The sequence below is a fragment of the Spea bombifrons genome, chromosome 2 (genome assembly GCF_027358695.1).
Source record: "Spea bombifrons isolate aSpeBom1 chromosome 2, aSpeBom1.2.pri, whole genome shotgun sequence".
Taxonomy (NCBI): domain Eukaryota; kingdom Metazoa; phylum Chordata; class Amphibia; order Anura; family Pelobatidae; genus Spea; species Spea bombifrons.
In genome coordinates, this window is record NC_071088.1 from 128550418 (window position 1) to 128569123 (window position 18706).

The window sequence follows — 18706 nt, forward strand, 5'->3', positions numbered from 1 at the left end:
TCGATGCTGCACGCTGCCCAGCGCGGGAGAGCTGGTGGAAGTTGTTGTTGTTATAGTTTGCGGACGGTAACAAGGAACGGTGAGATCCGGGTTAGTGCCCGGGGGATCCCGGTTTGGTCATGAGACACTGAGCTGCGGAAAATGCTGCTCCCGTCCGATGTGGCCCGGCTGGTGCTGGGTAAGTCATTTGCATATTATCGGGCAACGGGTTGTCACTATACTACTCTCACGCTTATACATGTTTCTATAGGCCTGTCCGGTATGGCTTTTAACGGCACTGCCTAGTATTTAAGCCCTCTGTCCATGAAAAGGGTGATGACGTACATCCTATTACACTGCGCTGTCTGATATATCGGGCACTCCTTCCATCTGTTCTTGAAATAATGAGGTCATATGCTGTCTTGAGAGGCCGCACTTAGGCACAGTATTATCGTATGGAGGGGTCATCTGAGTGATTAATCATGCCAAGTAACCAAATCCTGCTAATATCCAGACCTTTTAGTCTTAGGGGATGTGGGTGCAGTGATGTAATATGCTGTAGGATGGTGCTGTCTGTTATTACCTCATTATTATTTTATTTATTAAGTGCCAGCAAATTACATGGCGCTGTATGAATTAATTGGGGTAATACAAATATATATTAATACGTACAGACACTACCCTTGTAAATCAATAGACTGTTATAAGGTAGAGTTGAATTCTTTTTCTGCTCTCGTACTGGGAGTCAGGTCGCTTTTTTCCTCCCCATTTGAAGATGGCAGCTTTGATCAAAGCGGATGTTAGGACTGATTGAGGTTGTTGGGGCTGCTAATGTTTCTGTTCTCATGCTTGCATTTTATATCGAGCTTTGGGTTCTTTTGTGGCTCCAACAAACGTCCTAAATGAATGTAGAATTTGAGAACGACCCCCGAGAATTTTATAACTCTACCTGTCCAGCCCGGCTGTAAATAAAGTGAAAAATGAAATGAAATCGTTTAAAATCAGAAAATGTTTAGTAAACATGGCAGGTGTAAGAGATGGCAGCGCAAGCATCACGAGTGTTCTTTACGATGGCTCTGAAACATTTATACCGTGTTCTTGTACTTTAAATCTGACGGCAGAAAAGAACCATTCGGCCTGTCTAGTCGGCCCATTTTTCCTGATGTAAAGACTCAGACCGTAATCAGTCCTTCGTCTTGTCTTAGATTCAGAATAGCTTTACACCTGCCCCATGCATGTTTAAATTCCATCATTGTGTTAGCCTCTACCACTTCTGATGGGAGGCCGTTCCATTCATCTACCACCCTCTCAGTAAAGCAAAACTTTTTTCACGTTACATCTAAACCTCCGACCCTCTAATTGTGGATTATGGCCTCTTGTTCTAACGTCTCTCCTCCTTTGAAATAAACTTAATTCTTGTGCTTTAAATCACTTTACGTGTTTAAATGTTCCGTCCCTTCTCCCCTATTCCTGATAAGTTTCACCCTGCAAACGATATGATTTTCATCCCCCTCTGAATGCTCTCGGATATGTCTAACCACGTTTTATTTTGATTTCAGGCTATCTGCAGCAAGAGAAGCTTACATCTACCTGCCAGTCGTTCATCACAGAGAGCCCGGATCTAAAGGAATATGCAGAACATTTCTCGGAGGAGGGGTTGGTCCCTGGCTGTGTTCTGGTACGACCGCCTCATTCATAAATCGTGGTGACGCTTCACACTTCCCTTAAACATAGTTTTTTGGAGTGTGTGGTTTTCGGATCTGTCACATAAGCTGAACAATAGAGTAAATTTTTGTTTATTAGCACCTTCTACATAGTTTTATTTTTTTCAAGATAACTTAGTATATCAACGTTGTCTCCCACACTTTTTCTTCTGCGTTGTATTAAAACATGTCATGCCATTTTATGTCATTTTAAACAATGCAATATCATATTTTTGTACATGTGTAGCTATTTCATTATATCTGCTTGTCTGTTCCTAAGGGCTCCCTTTGAACAGAATAGGAGCTTTGTTTTTCCCATATTCCGCCACCTATGAAACACTTAATAGTTTAATGTTCTTCTTGGTTACTATTATTACTGATATGATATTTTAATATGGTTTAAATCCAAGGGACAGTTTTGTGTCCCACCAAAAGCAAATGCGTATTATTGTGCTTTACAAGTACCTAAATATGTATTTTTTTCACAAGACAAGTTGCTGTGACCATGAGAAAACAGATGAAATGCGTAGAGTAGATTCTGTTGAATGCCTTTTATGAATTTTAAAAGTACAAAGCAATTGTTGGGTAATGCTCTGCTATCACATGTATATCATGGCTGGAGTCTAAGGTTTGTTTATATCAGTTTATTCATATTATATAAACGTATCTTCTTTTTCCAGTCACTCTTTGGCAAAAACCTGACGACCATCCTAAATGAGTATGTTGCTATAAAAGCAAGAGGTAAGTTACTTTGTTTGAAAACGGTTGTTGTAAATATGTGGCTATACCTCTTGCTTGTTCAGTATTGTTTATGATTTGTATATTCAGCTGTTAACCAGCATACAGAGTGTAGAGTGGCAAATACAGTTTATAAAATACACTGGCAGTTTTTCTAGGTACGGTTGCATGTTTTTGTTTTTTTTTGTTTTTTTTAAGGAACTACGGCAGGTAGGTCGTCCGAAACACCGTGGAGAAGTAACTGTAGATCTTAGGTGGCCTCAGTTGCTTTTCTCTCTCTTCATGTAATCCTGACAGTAGATCAGGGCTCATGTGGGCCATACCATCGTTTCCAGCGCTCCTTTTTTATGCTGAAGATAGTTCGTGATCATCAATTTAATACGTAGGTTGAAACACAATCATTAACTGAAACAGAAATAGCTGCGTAGGAGGAATGAAACTGGCTGAGGAACAGCCAACCTCACTAACAGCAAGTCACACACCATGTCTCTCGCAGGCAGACATTTCAAGGCAGACAGGGGTTTCCAGATGTTCTCTCCAAGCTCTTTCAAACAAGCACAGAGAAATGGGCAGTGTTGAGGACTGTAGACGCACTAATTCTGCCTCCACAATTTCTTCCTTGCTCCTCTGACAAAAAAATGGTTTCTATTCCGTATAATGTAACGTAGCAAATAATTTAAATTCTAAGCCTCTGTATACTTTTATTTCTTTTTGTATAGAAAATAAAGATGCTGTTCCGCTCATGATGTCTTCCCTGTGGAAGAAGCTTGACCACACGCTCTCTCAGATCAGGTATGGGTGACATCTAGTATGTTCCATGTGTAGAAGACCATATTGACAAAGGTTGCACTACTTAATAATAATAATACGGGGGTGTGCATGGCATATACCTCATTTCAACGGTATTATATCTGCTATTTTGGCTACTTGCAATGTTTTGATGATACTATATTTGGAGCTTTTGTATTAATTAGAATGAAACCCAGTAAATATATTCTCTGTATCCAATGCTTTAACCCTTTAATGCCCAATGACGTGCCTGGCACCTTATTTCATTAAACAAGCTTAGAGAGTGATCTACGTCTCGATGTTGAGGCATTCAGAAACACTGAGATCGGGGTCAGGGGCCGTGTCTGGACCCTCCCCAGGGCGTCAATGTCCGACATACACTTTATGGCATAATGTTTTAATTCTTCCTTTCGTTTTCGTAGTTCATAAGGGTATTTTTCAATGTAAACTACTTGGCTTTCTAGTCTGCCTGTAGCAGCATCCATCTGTTTGTCAGGATTTTAATCTTTACGCTTCTTCCAACTCTTAGCTGATGTTAATTTCTATATTGTCACGTATCATCAATATGATCTGCAGTGCCCTCTTTCATTAAAATCTGTTATTTTATGCCATATTCTGACATTGTATTTTTAGGTTAAGGTCACTTTGGGTCAACATTTATGCTTTTGTGAAGATAATCCTTTTTATTGTTTTATTTTTGTATCAGGAGCATGCAGGAATCTGTAGCCTTTCAAACTCATCAAAGAAGTAAGTAAATCCTCAATCCTTAAAGTCAAATCTTTCCCAATTTTGTGATGATAGTTGTTGATTAAACAGATCTGACAAAAAGCTGTTTGAAGTTTTGTGAAATGCATTTAGTTATGTCACGTACTGCAGATATACATATTGTGCAATCATCTGTAACAAAGCCATAGACTGCTTAGTTTTAATTCTTATCTCTGGTTTGGAGCAAAAAAACAGCATGAAGTGATGACTGGTGATCTTGGTAGAGTGTATATAAGATTAATTCACTTTGCTTATATTCCCGTACATGATTTTAAACTTCCATTTTTTATTTTCATGCAGGTCGCACTAGGAATGGGATTGAGGAAATTAGGCGTCAGAGAATGTTATTGTCACCTTCAACTCCCGCTTTGCCACGGCAGCAGACTTCTACCCCTATAGCAGCGACACAAGTCGTCCTGCGACCTGCTTCCGGTCAAAATGCCTCACAAGCCAGTCCGTCGTTTGGTGGCCAGTCCACAATTCAAGGCCGGAACTCCCCTCTTGTTGTAAGCAGTAAGTATAACCGTCTGCCAGCGGGATTCCTTTTGATTAGTTGTTTTGGAGGTTTTGGTTCAGTAACAGCAGGTAGTTATGCTATTGTCCATATGCTCATTGGCTCCATAATTAAACTGTCTGAAAGCCTCCATAAAGGCGGCCTTCTCTGTGTTGCAGATTATACCCCCTCCTTAACGATGCATTGACATGAAAGTCTTCCTGCTGTAGATTACGTTCCTAGTGATGTCAGCCATGACAGGAAGGGAGTTGGTTTTATACACCAGTTACTGTCCAAAAAAGGATTTTCCTTCTTGCACTGTATCCATAGCAATTCTGTGGGATGTACTGTATTTCCCCAAGTATAGGACGCTCCCTTGTATAAGACGCACCCCTATTTTTGGGGCCAAAATAAAAAAAATAAAAAAAAAATATTACATAAAGTTATTGTACTTAGGCTGCCTGTGCATGATATGAGTGTGATTGATGTGCTAGCAACTGTTAGCAATCACACTCCTATCATGCTCAGGCATTAACGATGCATTGACATGTAGGTCTTCCTACTGTAGATTATGTTCCTTGTGATGTCGGCCATGACAGGAAGGGAGTTGGTTTTATATACCAGTTGCTGTCCAAAAAAGGATTTTCCTTCTTGCACTGTATCCATAGCAATTCTGTGGGATGTATTCGCTAATTCCTAAGCGTATATATGAAAAGGGGCCATTCAATAAGCAACTCCCAGCTTCCCAGAGTTCCTTATTTCTCATCATAGACCAAACTTAGAGGTTCAATTAGTAGGGGACTAGAGGTGCGAGCATTTCCCTAACCCTACTGAGCCCTGGAGGTACATGTGTCTAGGTGTTTGGGTAAAATAGCAGGGCCCGCCTCACCTGTTGTTTCTGTAAGTCAAATTGTTAAGTTATATACTACATGTTATGTCCTGTCTACCCATTATACAGCGCTACTGAATTTGATGGCGCTATATAAAGCAATAAATAATAATAATTTGACTTGACCAGCTCTTCTTTGTTTCCGATTCCACAGCAGTGTAATCGTTTTTTGTTACACAAGTTACTTGTTCCACTATTGAGAATTGCTGGGTGGGATGCATTTTATTTAAGAAAAAGGAAATTTGTTTTGCTAGTTTAAGAGTCGGGCTGAAGTTGCACGTCTAATATCTATAATACATTATTCCTGCCATTTCGTGTCTAAAACAGCTTTGCATAAATACAGTGTCTCCACGAATCATTTTTTTTAAAAATTGTGTGTTTTTGGCCCAGATGCTGACACGTTACAAATTATTTCTGTGGCGCCGTTTGATCGAAAACAATCTTCTGCAGTGTCTTCTCCATTGAGGAGGAAAAAGTAAGTAGCAGGGAAAACTCAAAAGGCTTTGGGAGTCCTTCAGTGTATAAAACTATTGCGTCTTTTATGTTCAGGGCTGCAAGTTTAGGATCACGTTTCTAAAATGTGTTTTATTTTTGCAGCAATATAAGTAGCACAAAAATAGACAGTACCCGGGTCCTTGGATTTGTCCGACCCTGCCAAAAGATTAGTTTTCCAGAATCTGTAGGTAAAAATGTAAAGAGAGTAATAGCAGGGATTGGAACCTGTGGCTGGGTTAGTTGACTGTACTCCGCATAGGTGCTTTAGTGTATGTGTTTAGAGTATCACAAGTAGAAAGAAAGAAACCTAAAAATTGATGTCTGAGGGGCCGCTGTATTCTCTTGCATGCTTGTTCTTGCGTACCGTGTGAAACCTCCGCGTTTTCTCGCAGCGAGACCCGGAAGAGACGTGGGGCCGTACCAAGCTCCAGCACAGCCGTCATGGAAGGAGATACTGGAGAAGACAGTGACGCCGTCCAAGAATTAATTAACGATAATTTCCCTGTGAGTAGATTAAGTATGGTCCTTTTTACTATGGAAGTACGGTGTGACCTCATTTTTAGGTCCTTTCGTAACTAAATAATAGCTTGCTATAGTCCTATTATTTCAATAAAATAATTTATGTATGTGTTTTTTTTGTAATTCATTTTAATAACTATGAAACTTGGGAATGTTTCCAAGGTTTAGAAACTGATGCTGATACCATTCTGGAAAATGTGCTCTGTAAAGTTAACATCGGAACCACTACTGTTCTGCAAAGAGCTTCTTATGTAGGCAGTGCTAACAAATTGTGCTGTAGTTGACATACATACAGTATATTTTAACCCAGAATCACTGTAGGATGAGCGATGGAGTTGGCTCACAAAAGCCCTCTGATTGAGATCCATTCTATTTGGCATTTGAAGGAAGGATCACAGTTTTCCAGGCATAAGCAGGGGTACACATTGTAAGGCATGGCCCTAGTGCATAATATCACATTGTAATGTTTATTTTGTGTTAGCAACTGGTCATCGAAAATGCAAGGGAGAAGATTTTAAGCAGTAAGTCTCTACAGGAGAAGTTGGCCGAGAACATTAACAAATTCCTTGGAAGGTAAGTGCATTCTGCTTGGCAAATTCTAGTTCACCATTTGTGCCGTGCAGTGTCACACGGTTGTCTGTAAAACATAATTTTTTTTGAGTAATAATTGAGGATAGTAATGAAAAACAGCAAATTAACTTTCTTTGTGGATATTACTAGGTTTTATGGTTTCTGTCATATTTAGCTATTTATATTTAGCGATTTGTTTTTTTTTTTAACAAAAATGTTATTTATATTTTTAATTGCCGTCTGCATGCTGTAATTAGGACAATTCCAGTTTGTCCAAGTGCCTGAGAATCATGCAGCATTATTATTGTTGTTATTTTTATTATACATAATGGGAAAATATAACTTTTTCTAGTAGCTTTGAACAAAATTCATCGACTTCCCTTGTTTTAGCGACTCTGCTGCTCATAATCCCAAGGCACCTGAAGGCAGCGCTGCAGAGCCAGATGCTTCTATCGATGAAATCCTTGGACTTCAGGTAGTGATGTTTTAGTGGGCTTTACTCCAAGGCTTTTTTGTGTAAATGGAAGTAGTAGTGCTTTATGTGCTATTTAATGAGTTTTGCATATTTTGTTGGACAGTATTAAGTTAATTTATGAGAGTGATTTTCTGTGGCATCTGATTTATTCGAGTTTATGTAAAGTTGCATTCTGCTTTGTTCGTCAGGGAGGAGAGATACACATGTCAGAGGAAGCTATTCATGACATCCTGGTGCAAACAGAGCTGGATCCAGATTTCCAAGAGCTCTATGACTTGTTTGCATGTAAGTATTAATTAGCTGTTGAATAAAGGATCTATATTGCAATCATATAAATCATATAAATTGCTGAATTTGATTTATCTTTTTTTTATTATTATTTCCTCTGCTCTGTGTAAAATGAGACCATGCAGTTAAACGATCTGGAATCAGCTAAAGTGTACCTGTCACCTACTACGGGTTATTTCTTTGCATTAGTAGAATAGCCTTTTAGTAGCTGTGTTGGATGTACATTTTTTTTGTCGGGCTCTAAGCAGACATGCGATAGACAATGATAAATAAGCATTGAGATCTAACCTGCACAAATAAAAAAGGAAAGATTAGATTGATCAAGTGGGTCTTATTTGTCATTAGATTCTGCATTTCTATGTTATGCAACCTTTAACACAGTTTATCCAACTATGTATAGCATGGCGTTTTTGACTTAAATTCTCTCAATGTTCTATACAGTGGTCACTTTATTGGTCACCATGAGCATGCTAAACCTGTGGCCAGTTGCTATTCCTGGTTTTGGCTGGTTGAGCCAAAGATGTTCTCGGCCGTCCTATACTGATAAGGATTGAAACGGTTGTATGCAGGTGCAAGTCTTAGTTCCGTGCATTTCCACTCCTATAATGTGCTTAAAGACTGTCTGATTGGCCTGGAGTGATCCTCAAGTGACACTGCAATAACTGTTACTTATAAAGAGTAGACATTTTCAGCAATCTTTAAAAAAAAAAAAAAAAAAATAATAATAATATAAAATAAAGATTTGGGGTTTTCACACGTGATGTCTGCAAGCTAGCTTGACCTGCTTTCTTTTTACATGGAACTGTAAATGAGTTGGTGGAATTGTACCAGTACAAGTTTTATACATTTTAATACTGCATGAAGATAGTGTTGACAATTTATTTCATGTTCACTTGTTGGTCTAATTTTCTAAAACAAGGCGTATCCAAGAGTATCAAAAATGCACCTCGTGACTCTTCTGCACAAAATGAAGGAACCAGGAGCGGTAATTCAGCTGTAGAGGACAGTAATCTCGATACTGTGGAAAGCTCCTTCGATACGGATGATGGTGAGTGATATGTATTCAGTAACATCTGAGTACAGTGGTACCCACCTTGCATAGATTTGTTGGGTGTTTTGGGGGGGGTTTGACATATGGCCAGTCTTCCCCGTGTCCTATTTGTGACATCTTGGAACCCAGCACCCAATTCACTGTACTCAAACCATGCATTTTTTTTTAAAGCTGTACACCCAAGGGTAAATCAAGTGCTAGTATTTTCACTCTTTCAATGCCAGAATTTATGTGAAGATGCAGTGCTAATTTTATATTTTTTTCATGTGTGTTTGTGCGTGCAGAACTGTGCAAAAGGTTAAGGCAGGTGTGAAAGGGGTCTTTAAAGCATGATGTTTTAACAACTTCTTTGATTTCCTATGGCAATAGGTTCTACATCACATACCAGTAATCCAGATGATGCCCATTCAAAGCAGGAGATCTCAGGGAAAGAATCCTCAAGCAAAATGATTACTGACCATGTAACATCCTCTTCCGCAAATGACCGGCAGGAATGTGGGAATGGCCGATTTACCTCGTCTGAGTCAAGTCAGATAGTGAGGCAGTCAAGCATCAATTCTGTTGCTAGCCTTGGAAGTGCAGAAAGCGATACGTTAAAAACAACAAATCAAGAATCACAGGAACACGTGACCGTTACGGATATCCCAGACTCATCGGATGTTGAAATGAAGAACGTATCGCAAACAGAAGAAACAGATGCCGCTACCTGCCCATCGGCGAAGGAGAATTTGCCGTCCAACACTGGGGCTGAAGATTGTCAAGATCAAATACAGGAGCATTTAGTCCATGGTAAAGAAGCTCAAGAAACTAATAATCTACCCATAGCAACACATGTGGATAGCCAGGAGGAGAAAAATCACAATAACATAGCTACAGAACCATCTACAACTATATCTCCAAAAGCTAGTTTGTTGATCCCTGCTAAAACCACAGAAAATAAAAGCCCTCACCAAGAGGAGGACAAGGAAAAGACCATAACACTCTTCTTTGTGGAGGAACCCAGTGCTGTTGCCACTGACAAACCGGTGCACTTAGACCGCTCTAGCACGTTGATCTCAGAGGAACCAACGGGACAACAGAAATCGGGAAGCACGGATGACGCACAACAGCAAAATCTGGTGCCTGTTACCCAGTTAGCGGCTCCGGCTGCGCAGCTTCCCACTTCAATGCCTTCATCTGGGAGCCTTCCCCTGAGCTCTCCTGTCACGGCTGTAGAGTTGGCACCCAACAGCAGCAGTCAAACCGCTACAGATCCAGCGCATGTCGTTACCCTGAACGTCATAGCGGAGGATCTAACCAGGGATGCAGAATTACACAATGCCATTTCAACTATCACTGGTGAGAACTTTCCAGCTATTGTAATGTCCCCGATAACCAATCCTACAGCTAGAAGCAGTATAGGGTACACGCAGGAAAGCTCAGTTGAAGCAACCGCGGGCCTTTCTGTGTCCGTTGACCCAATTCCTGCTGCAAGTCAGTTTAGGTATCCGTCTATTAATGCAGGGAACATCCAAGCTGAAGAATGCTCCGTTTTCTCAGTTGCCGGATCTTCTAACCCATCCAGCAGCGGTGGACTCGTACAGATAATGCCAGTCAGCAGCTCTTCTGTCGGACATCCCAATAATAGCGTGTTTATTAGTACTTGTGCAATGCAAACCAATACGACAAAATTGTCCAACGTAATGTTGTTGCCTAGTACCTCTGCTGCTGCGATCCAGACGCCTCCCAGGCAAAACAGCGTGTACACTATGGGACAGAACATCTCTCCCAAACTTCCACAAGGTCAGTCAGTCAGTCAGTCTGTTCGGTTTGCGTTTTTAATAATGTAGTAGACGATACGACGATATGATTTTACTTCGTAGTGATCTTTATTAGTTTATATGTTTTGGAAATGGAATGCCTTGCTTTTTGCAATTTGTTTGGAGATATACTGTATTTGCTCGATTATAAGACAAGGTTTTTTCCAGAGCAAATGCTCTGAAAAATACCCCTCGTCTTATAATCGGGGTCGTCTTATAATCAGACCTCAAATAGGTCTGACTAAGATCCAGATCCCCCACAACGCTGCAGGGGACCTGGATCTTCCTGTCTCCCCCCCCCTCCAGCTTACCGGTGCTTCTGAGTGTAGCAATTCGCGTAGACAACTTCCGCTGCAGCCGGAAGGAGGTGCGGTTAGCAGCGGGGGTTGTCTGCGTCCATCGCGCAGACCTTCCCCTGCTGTCAGAGATCAGAGTTCCCCTCGCCAGAGAATTGTCTCTGACAACCGGGATGCAGACAATCCCCGGCTGTCAGAGACAATTCCCCGGTGAGGGCAACTCTGATCTCTGACAGCCGGGGAAGGTCTGCGCAATGGATGCAGACAACCCCCGCTGCTAACCTCACCTCCTTCCGGCTGCAGCAGAAGTTGCCTATGTCTACATGCTGCCCAGACAACACACGGGGAGCCATAATATGCCTTTTAACCCCCTAAATGCCAGAGTGGCAAATAGGGGTATAAGGCATTTCTGGAGGCAGAGTGGCACATAGGGGGTCAAAAGGCATATCATGGGGCACAGTGGCATATAGGGGGTATAAGGCATTTCTGGGGCAGGTTGGAAAATAAAAGGAATTAAAAACTAAATATTTTTCTCAATCATAGCTTTTATTAAAAAATAGTTTACATGAATTAACATTTACTGGTAAAACTTTTTTCCTATAGGGTATATTCAGGCTTTTTCTTTTTTTCCTAAATTAATATTCAGATTTTGGGGGGTCGTCTTATAATCAGGGTCGTCTTATAATTGAGCAAATACGGTAACAATAAATCAGGAATTCTGCAGCGATGTACAACGATTAAACAGGACACGACAAGCTGGGCATAACAACTACCGTATTGGCTCGGATATAGGCCGCCCCCGTATATAGGCCGCACCCTAAAAGTTTGGTGGTTTTTTTAAAGAAAAAGTTTTTTTCTTTAAAAAAGCACCAAAAAAAACATGCTGCCACTCTGTCTTCCCCCCCCGAGATATGCTGCCACTGTCCTCCCCCCCCGAGATATGCTGCCACTGTCCTCTCCCCCCCCCTTCCGAGATATGCTGCCACTGTCCTCCTCTGCCCCCCCCCCGACTTACCGGAGCAGACTCCCGGGTGTCTTGCGGGGCCGGCAGGGGACATCTACGCAATACGCGTATACAACTTCCGGTGCCGGCACTGGAAGTTGTATACGCGTATTGCGTAGATGTCCCCCGCCGGCCCCGCAAGACACCCGGGAGTCTGCTCCGGTAAGTCGGGGGTGGGCAGAGGTAAAACGCATCGTGCGCTTAGACAACCTCCCGTGCCGGCACAACCCCCCCCCCCGTGGAAAGTGCTGGCAGGGGAGGCTGTCTGAGCGTATCGGGGAGTAGGATGCAGGTCCACTGCACTGCTGCGGGGGATCTGTATCCTAACCCCGCTGCCTGGGACTGCATGTCCTAGGCGTCGGGCGCTAGACCCCGAATATAGGCCGCACCCCCACTTTAAAGACTTAAAGTGGGGGAAAAAAGTGCGGCCTATATTCGGGCCAATACGGTGTTTAGGCATTTTGGTACTTTTATTTTAAATGTGTTAACTTCACCCACATCGGAGGATCCATATTAACCTTTCTGTTCTTATTTGGATTATTATAACTGAGAACAACCATAACTGGCCAACACTGTTAAGGGGTGACCATGCTTGTGTGTAGGATCAGAACTGGTGACCAACTATGGCGGCCATCATGGAAAGCTAAGCTTTTAGCTGTAGCTGCACAATCCTAGTATGGTATATGAAGGACGGAGAGGAGGAGGCTGAATATTGGCCCCAACGGGTTTGAGCTGTTATCAGGCGAAGCCGAAGTCTGTTAACTTCTTGATATTCATTCAAAATGAATAATTGACTATGTTGACAATTATAAGAGTGAGCAAAACAAGAAATATAAAATTAATGTAAATAGACATTAAGATTAGTAGTCAGGTTTAATTAAACAATTTTTACATACTGTCTTTTTCCCACTTCTCTCTCCGTTCTGGTAAATATATTTTAAAAAGAAAAAACCTTTCCTTTTTTTAGGCTCTACAATCATCCTTGCCTCTCAAGTCCACCCTGTGTTGCAGGGGGTCGTCGGCATGTTTCCCGTTTCGGTTGTTGGACAAAGGGGGAATAGCTTTGCTGCATCGCCTCATCAGGTAACCCCGTTAATTATCATATATGTCAATATTATAATGTGTCTGAACATGACTGCAAAGACTCCATAAAAGAAAAAGGAGATGAACTATATTTGCGCTCTTATTTTTCCATTATTTATCACATTTTCCTGTGTAACGCTCTGCTTGTTGGCTTGATACCAATTCAGTCACGTGTCACATTGTATCGCTCCGTCTTCTCAGGCTTACCTTTATTTGGATAGATAGTTTCAATGATTCATTCCTGTTGGCTGGACTTTCTCGTACTTTCCTTTCTTAGATCTTTAGAAATCATAGTACTAGGTTTATTTAGTTATTCATTTGTTGCACCTCTATTAATGTATAATGTCCAAGCCCTTTGATTTTTGCGGCCTTATTTTTGTTACTTACTGGCACAGTTTAACGTAAAATAGCAAACTCAAGAAACCCTTTTTGTGTGAACTCTCAACCTTGCAAGTTGAACCCAAGTTGACTTGGTTTGGAGCTCTTCTCACAAATTGGGCCAGGACTACTAAACCGGCAGCAGGAATGTCTGCTTAAGATCTAAGGGAGGGGGGGTCAAGTAGCCAAGCAAGGTTTGATTTCCGGATACCTGAAAAATTGGGGCTTCCCTGTCCATTTAAGTATAGTTAAAATAGCGTATTCTGGCAGAAGGTGAGGGGAATGAAATGTTGTGAACGCTGGATTGTTCCTCTAAATATGTGGCTTCAGAATGCATTTAACATTTAGGGGGGGTCACAGAAAAAGGGGGTGAATGGGTATTAAAGTTAAATATGTAGGTGTTTCCCTACATGTGTATTTATAATATATAAAGCACTGCATTACTGTCATTCGCACGCTCCAGAATGTAGTCTTGGCTAATATCTAGTCAATGAGGGGGGGATTATAAAACGTTGCTGCCCCACGAAAGATTAAAGCTGTTCGTTCCAATGGCCATCGACACAAACTGACTTTCCTGTTAACCTTTCTCTATTTTTCCAATTGTCTCCAGGTCTTGCATGTCCCTATTTCTGGGGGCATAGTCCCCAAGCTGCCTTTACCACCAAACTCCCAGAAACCTAAAGCAAAGAGAAGCGCAGGTATGACCCGGGAAATGTTCTGTGACAAGTGACTGCTGGCTGGGGATAGGTATCAAAAAATCATTTCAAAGTCTATTGTTACCTTTAACCCCTTAACGTCCATTGCCGGGTCAGGCACGTCATGCAAAACGGTCACTTAACGACCTATGACGTGCCTGACACGTCATGAGACTTAAACGGTGTTGCTGTAATGCCTCGATGTCGAGACATTCAGCAACACCGAGATCGGCATGATGGGCCATGTCTGGCCCCTCCCCGGGGCGTCAACAGCGGCGGACGCCCGTTTTAAAAGCGTTTAGGAGGCGATCAACGATCACCTCCTAAACGTCAATGGTGTCGCTGGAATGCCTCGATCAGGAGGCATCCAGCGACACCAAACACTTACCTCTGGGTGGGCTGTGACCGCTCCGGAGAGCGGTACCCCTCAGCGGTATATTGCTGAACACATATTGGGGTGTTGTTTGAAAGTGATGTATACCAGGAGCTGTAAATCCATACCTGAAGAGCAATTTTAGCGATAAAAAAACACAAAATAAATTACTACCACAAAGTTTGACAAAGGCTGATGGTAGAATTAGTGCATGGAAAGAGTTAAAATTGTAGCATTTGAAATACCTTGGGGTGTCTAGTTTTCAAAAATATATGATTTGATGGGGTAAATTGCATTGGCCGGCTTCAAAGATACCCGAAATGGCACATGGGGGGAAGAATTACCAGATTTGGAAAAAATGGTTTTGAAATAGCAAAATGCTATTTGTACTTAATGCTCCATAATGTGCAGAAAAAAGCAAAGAAAACATAAAAACATTGGGTATTTCTAAACTCAGGACAAATAGTAGAATATATTTAGTAGGTTTTTTTCATTAGCTTTTTTGGATGAGTAAAAGATTTTTGGGGTAAAAGTCAGAAAATGTGTTTTTTTTTTTTTTACATTTTTCATCATATTTTATTATTTTTTTTATGGGAAATTAGATAATATGATTAAAACAATGGTATCTGAAGAAAGCCCTTCTTGTGCTGAAAAAAAACAACATATAATTTGTGTGGGTTCACTAAATGAGTGAAGAGAAAATTACATCTAAACACGAACACCGCAAAAGTGTTAAAACAGCCTCGGTCCCAATGGTACAAAAGGTAAAACACAGCCTGGTCCTTAAGGGTTTAAGCAAAATCTGAAAAAGTGTAAATAATTATACAAGGTTTTGGGACCTAGAGTTTATTACTGCTAAATATCCAGAAATAAGGAATACTTAAACGGCAGTCTTTTTTTAAAATGTATTTATTTATTTTTTTTATTTATTATACGTCACAAATGTATAAACTTCTTTTTGTTATACTTATCCTTCCAAGTAAAACGATTGTACCATTTTTTTTTTTTAGGCAAACCTGTAACTGCAGCTGATTCTACAAATTGTATTCCAAGCTCTCAACAGAGGTTAGTCATTTGACTTAATTTCTTAACCCTTTGTACATGAGTGTTGACAGACAGGGCAAAAAGGTGCACTCGCCTCACTAGAATTTAGACTGCAACAGTCATGGGGTAAAGTGAGGTGTTAGGAAGAGTTTTAAACATCAATAATGCCCAGTGTTGTCAGTAGTCTGTGAAGCAAATCAGTGATTCATGTCTTTCACCAAGAAAAGTACCTTGTGTAATATACCTGCAGCTGCTGACGGGTAGCCACCATCGCTGGGGGTGCTGCACATGCAAGTACAACGCTTAATGCTCCCAATACATTCTCCTATTTAAACCCCTGTCGAACCATTTAAACATGCCGAGTACCATCAGGGCTAAAGGGTCCAGACAAGCATATCTGTAAAGTCCGGGGGATTGCTAAATTCATGTTTAGGTGAGAATAAAGGAAAGCCGTGAAAGTGTGAGAATGTAAATACTTGATCACTTTCATTCTGGCTTTGTTTCCATTGAATGTTGCATTTTTTGCATCTATTTTTTTTGTGTCTCTGTTGCAGAGTGGACAACCCAGAAAGAAAAATGACTACTGAAATACAGAACCAGTCTGAGGAAAGCTTGCCAGTGGATCCCACCAGTAAAGTAGCGGAAAGCCATAGACGGGTCCTGCGCTTTGATACTTCAAGAAAGACTCTTAAACCCGATTCTCCATCGACAAGCAAATCTTCACCAAATAAAGACAAGAGCGACGTTACCTATGTAGGCTCGTCAGCAGGAGTTAGTGCTTCACCTAAAGTAACGCTGTCAAAAGACGACAAAACATCAGAAAAGAATGTACCTGCGACAGAGACCGCCGGCAAGATGGATACAGTTGTTGCTGCTCAGGTTTTGGCTTCAGCATCTTCAAAAGGTCAAACTGCAGAAAAAAGAGCTGGAGCTGGAACAACGTCTGATGTTCCACCTGAGGTTGCAGCCAACAAAGAAAACCTTTTGCAGGTGGATTCCGAAAAACAAGAGCTCAAGGTTGCCTCTACCAACGAATATTCCGAAACAAACATGCAGCCAGGGCAAGATGCATCCAAAAAGAAGGTGTGTGTGCCAAATATTCTGAGGCGGACACCACAAAAGCTACTACCAGAAAGAGGTACTTTAACAAGTAGTTTAACCAAGCAAGCCAGCGACCTATTACATGAAATGCAGTTCCACAGTCCATCCGCAAAGCAGTCCTGTGGAGGGGAGTTGCCTATACCACGTACTCCTGGATCTGGGATGGATGAAAGATCATTAGATGACCACTCGGTTAACATTAAGACTCCAACCTGCAAACGTTCTGGTGAGGATGGAGGCACGCCAAAGCCAATGCTGCCTCCTGCAACTCCTGATTTACCTACGTGCAGCCCTGCCAGTGAAGCTGGTAGTGAGAATAGTGTCAGCATGGCAGCCCACACACTGATGATATTATCACGTGCCAATATGGCCAAGAGTAGTGGGAACACTCCACTGAAGGACAATACACAGCAATGCAAATCATCCAAAAACTCCTCAAAAAAGAGAAAGCTTGATGACCCTGCTGAACATGATAGACATTCACCCATAAAAGAGATTCACAGCACCACATCCACAGTGAAAAAGAAAAAAGTGAAGGTGAGCTTGGCAGTAGTCATTGTGATACTTTTTAAGTAGATCCGTTGTGAATGATTAATGGTTCCTTAAATTCTATATATTTATTGTATATGACTGTATTTAGAGTTGTTTCTCTTAGCCCTGCCATGAACCACACCACCCACATGCTTTCTGGTAGGGCTATGAAATCTCCGATTGTGGTTCACATAAACTTCAAAGTTGGTGAACACGCTATAAAAGTGATCATCAGGAATGGGCTTTGAAATTGGGTTGGAAAAAGGAACAGGATTTCATAAAGTTGATGTTTAAAAAAGGGTACTTAGTTCAGTAAAACATCTGTTCGCCTCTGATATAAGAGAACTGTCGTGTAGAGAGAGCGGGATTAAGAAAAGAGTCCCACGCAGGGCTCTACTGTCATGTCACCTGCTTTTTATGTAAAGATCAACGCAGGTTAAAGCTTACAATGTAACTTTTGTTTTGGGAAGTGAGGTGACGTCGGGTTGTAGGGTGCAATCATAACTGGGACTCTTGGAATGTGTTTTGAGACTGGGTTTGAAAAGCAGCACAAAAAACTAAGTCATAACTCATTTTTTCCCTTCTTCTTTTAACTACAGAAACACAGGAAGAAGTTATTTGATACTTTCCCTGCTGGAATGGATGTGGACAAATTTTTAATGTCTCTTCACTATGATGAGTAGAGCGAAGCCATAAAAATGAAGAAACGGGCAGTGTGGTGCATGTTCTGTACAGAAAAAGTTCATGCTGTGGGGTATTTGTACAGAAGGCTCCCAATGGTTTGTAAGATATGTTTGGGCACTTATTATTGTTATTATGTTGCTGAACTAGATTCAGAGATGAGTTGTAAATATTGGATCTTTCTGGATGTGAAGTACATAAGATGCTGTTGTGTATATAACCTTGTTGAAGGAGTTTGGATAGCCCAGCAGTTATGTTTTGGTAAGATCTTTTTATATTAAAAGAAACATTCTACATATTTATCATTATGTTGGATTTATTTGATTTAATACAGAATAAATATTTGTGCCTCTTGTTTAGGCGTGTTAACCCCTTAATAAGGAAGGCTATGCTACATCTTTTTAACCTCGCTTTTTACAAAGTGTTTTTCTTTGCAATATATGTACAGTTGTTATGATAAACATTCTGGTGGTGAAGCTGAACTAAGAGTTTAACCCCTTAACGACCTTTGCTGGTTCAAGACCGTCACGGAAAAACGGTCACTTAACGACCTTTGACGGTCCTGAACCGTCAAACAATTCAATGCGCTTAGAAAGTGATCAACGATCACTTTCTTCGCTTAAACGGCGTTGCTGTAATGCCTCGACGTCGAGGCATTCAGTAACGCCGAGATCGGCATCAGGGGCCCCTCCCCGGGGCGTCAACATCCATTTTAAAAGAGTTTAGGAGGCGATCAACGATCACCTCCTAAACTTCAATGGTGTCTCTGGAATGCCTCGATCAGGAGCCATTCAGCGACACCAAACACTTACCCCAGGATGGGCTGTGACCTTTTCAAAGAAAAGTCATAAAAGGTGTTTTTTTCACATTTTCACCATGTTTTATTATTTTTTTTATAGTAAATAAGGTGATATGATCAAAACATATGGTATCTGAAGAAAGCACATTTTGCCCTGAAAAAAACAATA

The 18706-nt window shown here is 41.1% G+C and overlaps 1 protein-coding gene across 1 annotated transcript; it reads left to right on the plus strand.

Annotated features, from left to right (window-relative positions):
* Window positions 1-18118, plus strand: LOC128474182 (protein NPAT). Its single transcript, XM_053456458.1, has 18 exons — window positions 1-178; window positions 1539-1657; window positions 2363-2423; window positions 3140-3212; window positions 3916-3956; window positions 4275-4487; window positions 5747-5831; window positions 6244-6355; window positions 6852-6943; window positions 7331-7415; window positions 7604-7700; window positions 8623-8751; window positions 9124-10536; window positions 12820-12935; window positions 13924-14011; window positions 15392-15446; window positions 15980-17063; window positions 17657-18118. The coding sequence occupies exons 1-18, from the start codon at window positions 142-144 to the stop codon at window positions 17738-17740; spliced, it is 3984 nt and encodes a 1327-aa protein (XP_053312433.1). The 5' UTR covers window positions 1-141; the 3' UTR covers window positions 17741-18118.
* Window positions 18119-18706: the final 588 nt, after the last annotated feature.

Bases quoted from the DNA above. Each gene is read 5' to 3' on its own strand.
- LOC128474182 (XM_053456458.1), top strand. From the start codon at position 142: ATGCTGCTCCCGTCCGATGTGGCCCGGCTGGTGCTGG. The intron at 3,957-4,274 runs GTAAGTAAATCC...ATTTTCATGCAG, and splicing joins CTTTCAAACTCATCAAAGAA to GTCGCACTAGGAATGGGATT. The intron at 12,936-13,923 runs GTAACCCCGTTA...AATTGTCTCCAG, and splicing joins TTGCTGCATCGCCTCATCAG to GTCTTGCATGTCCCTATTTC.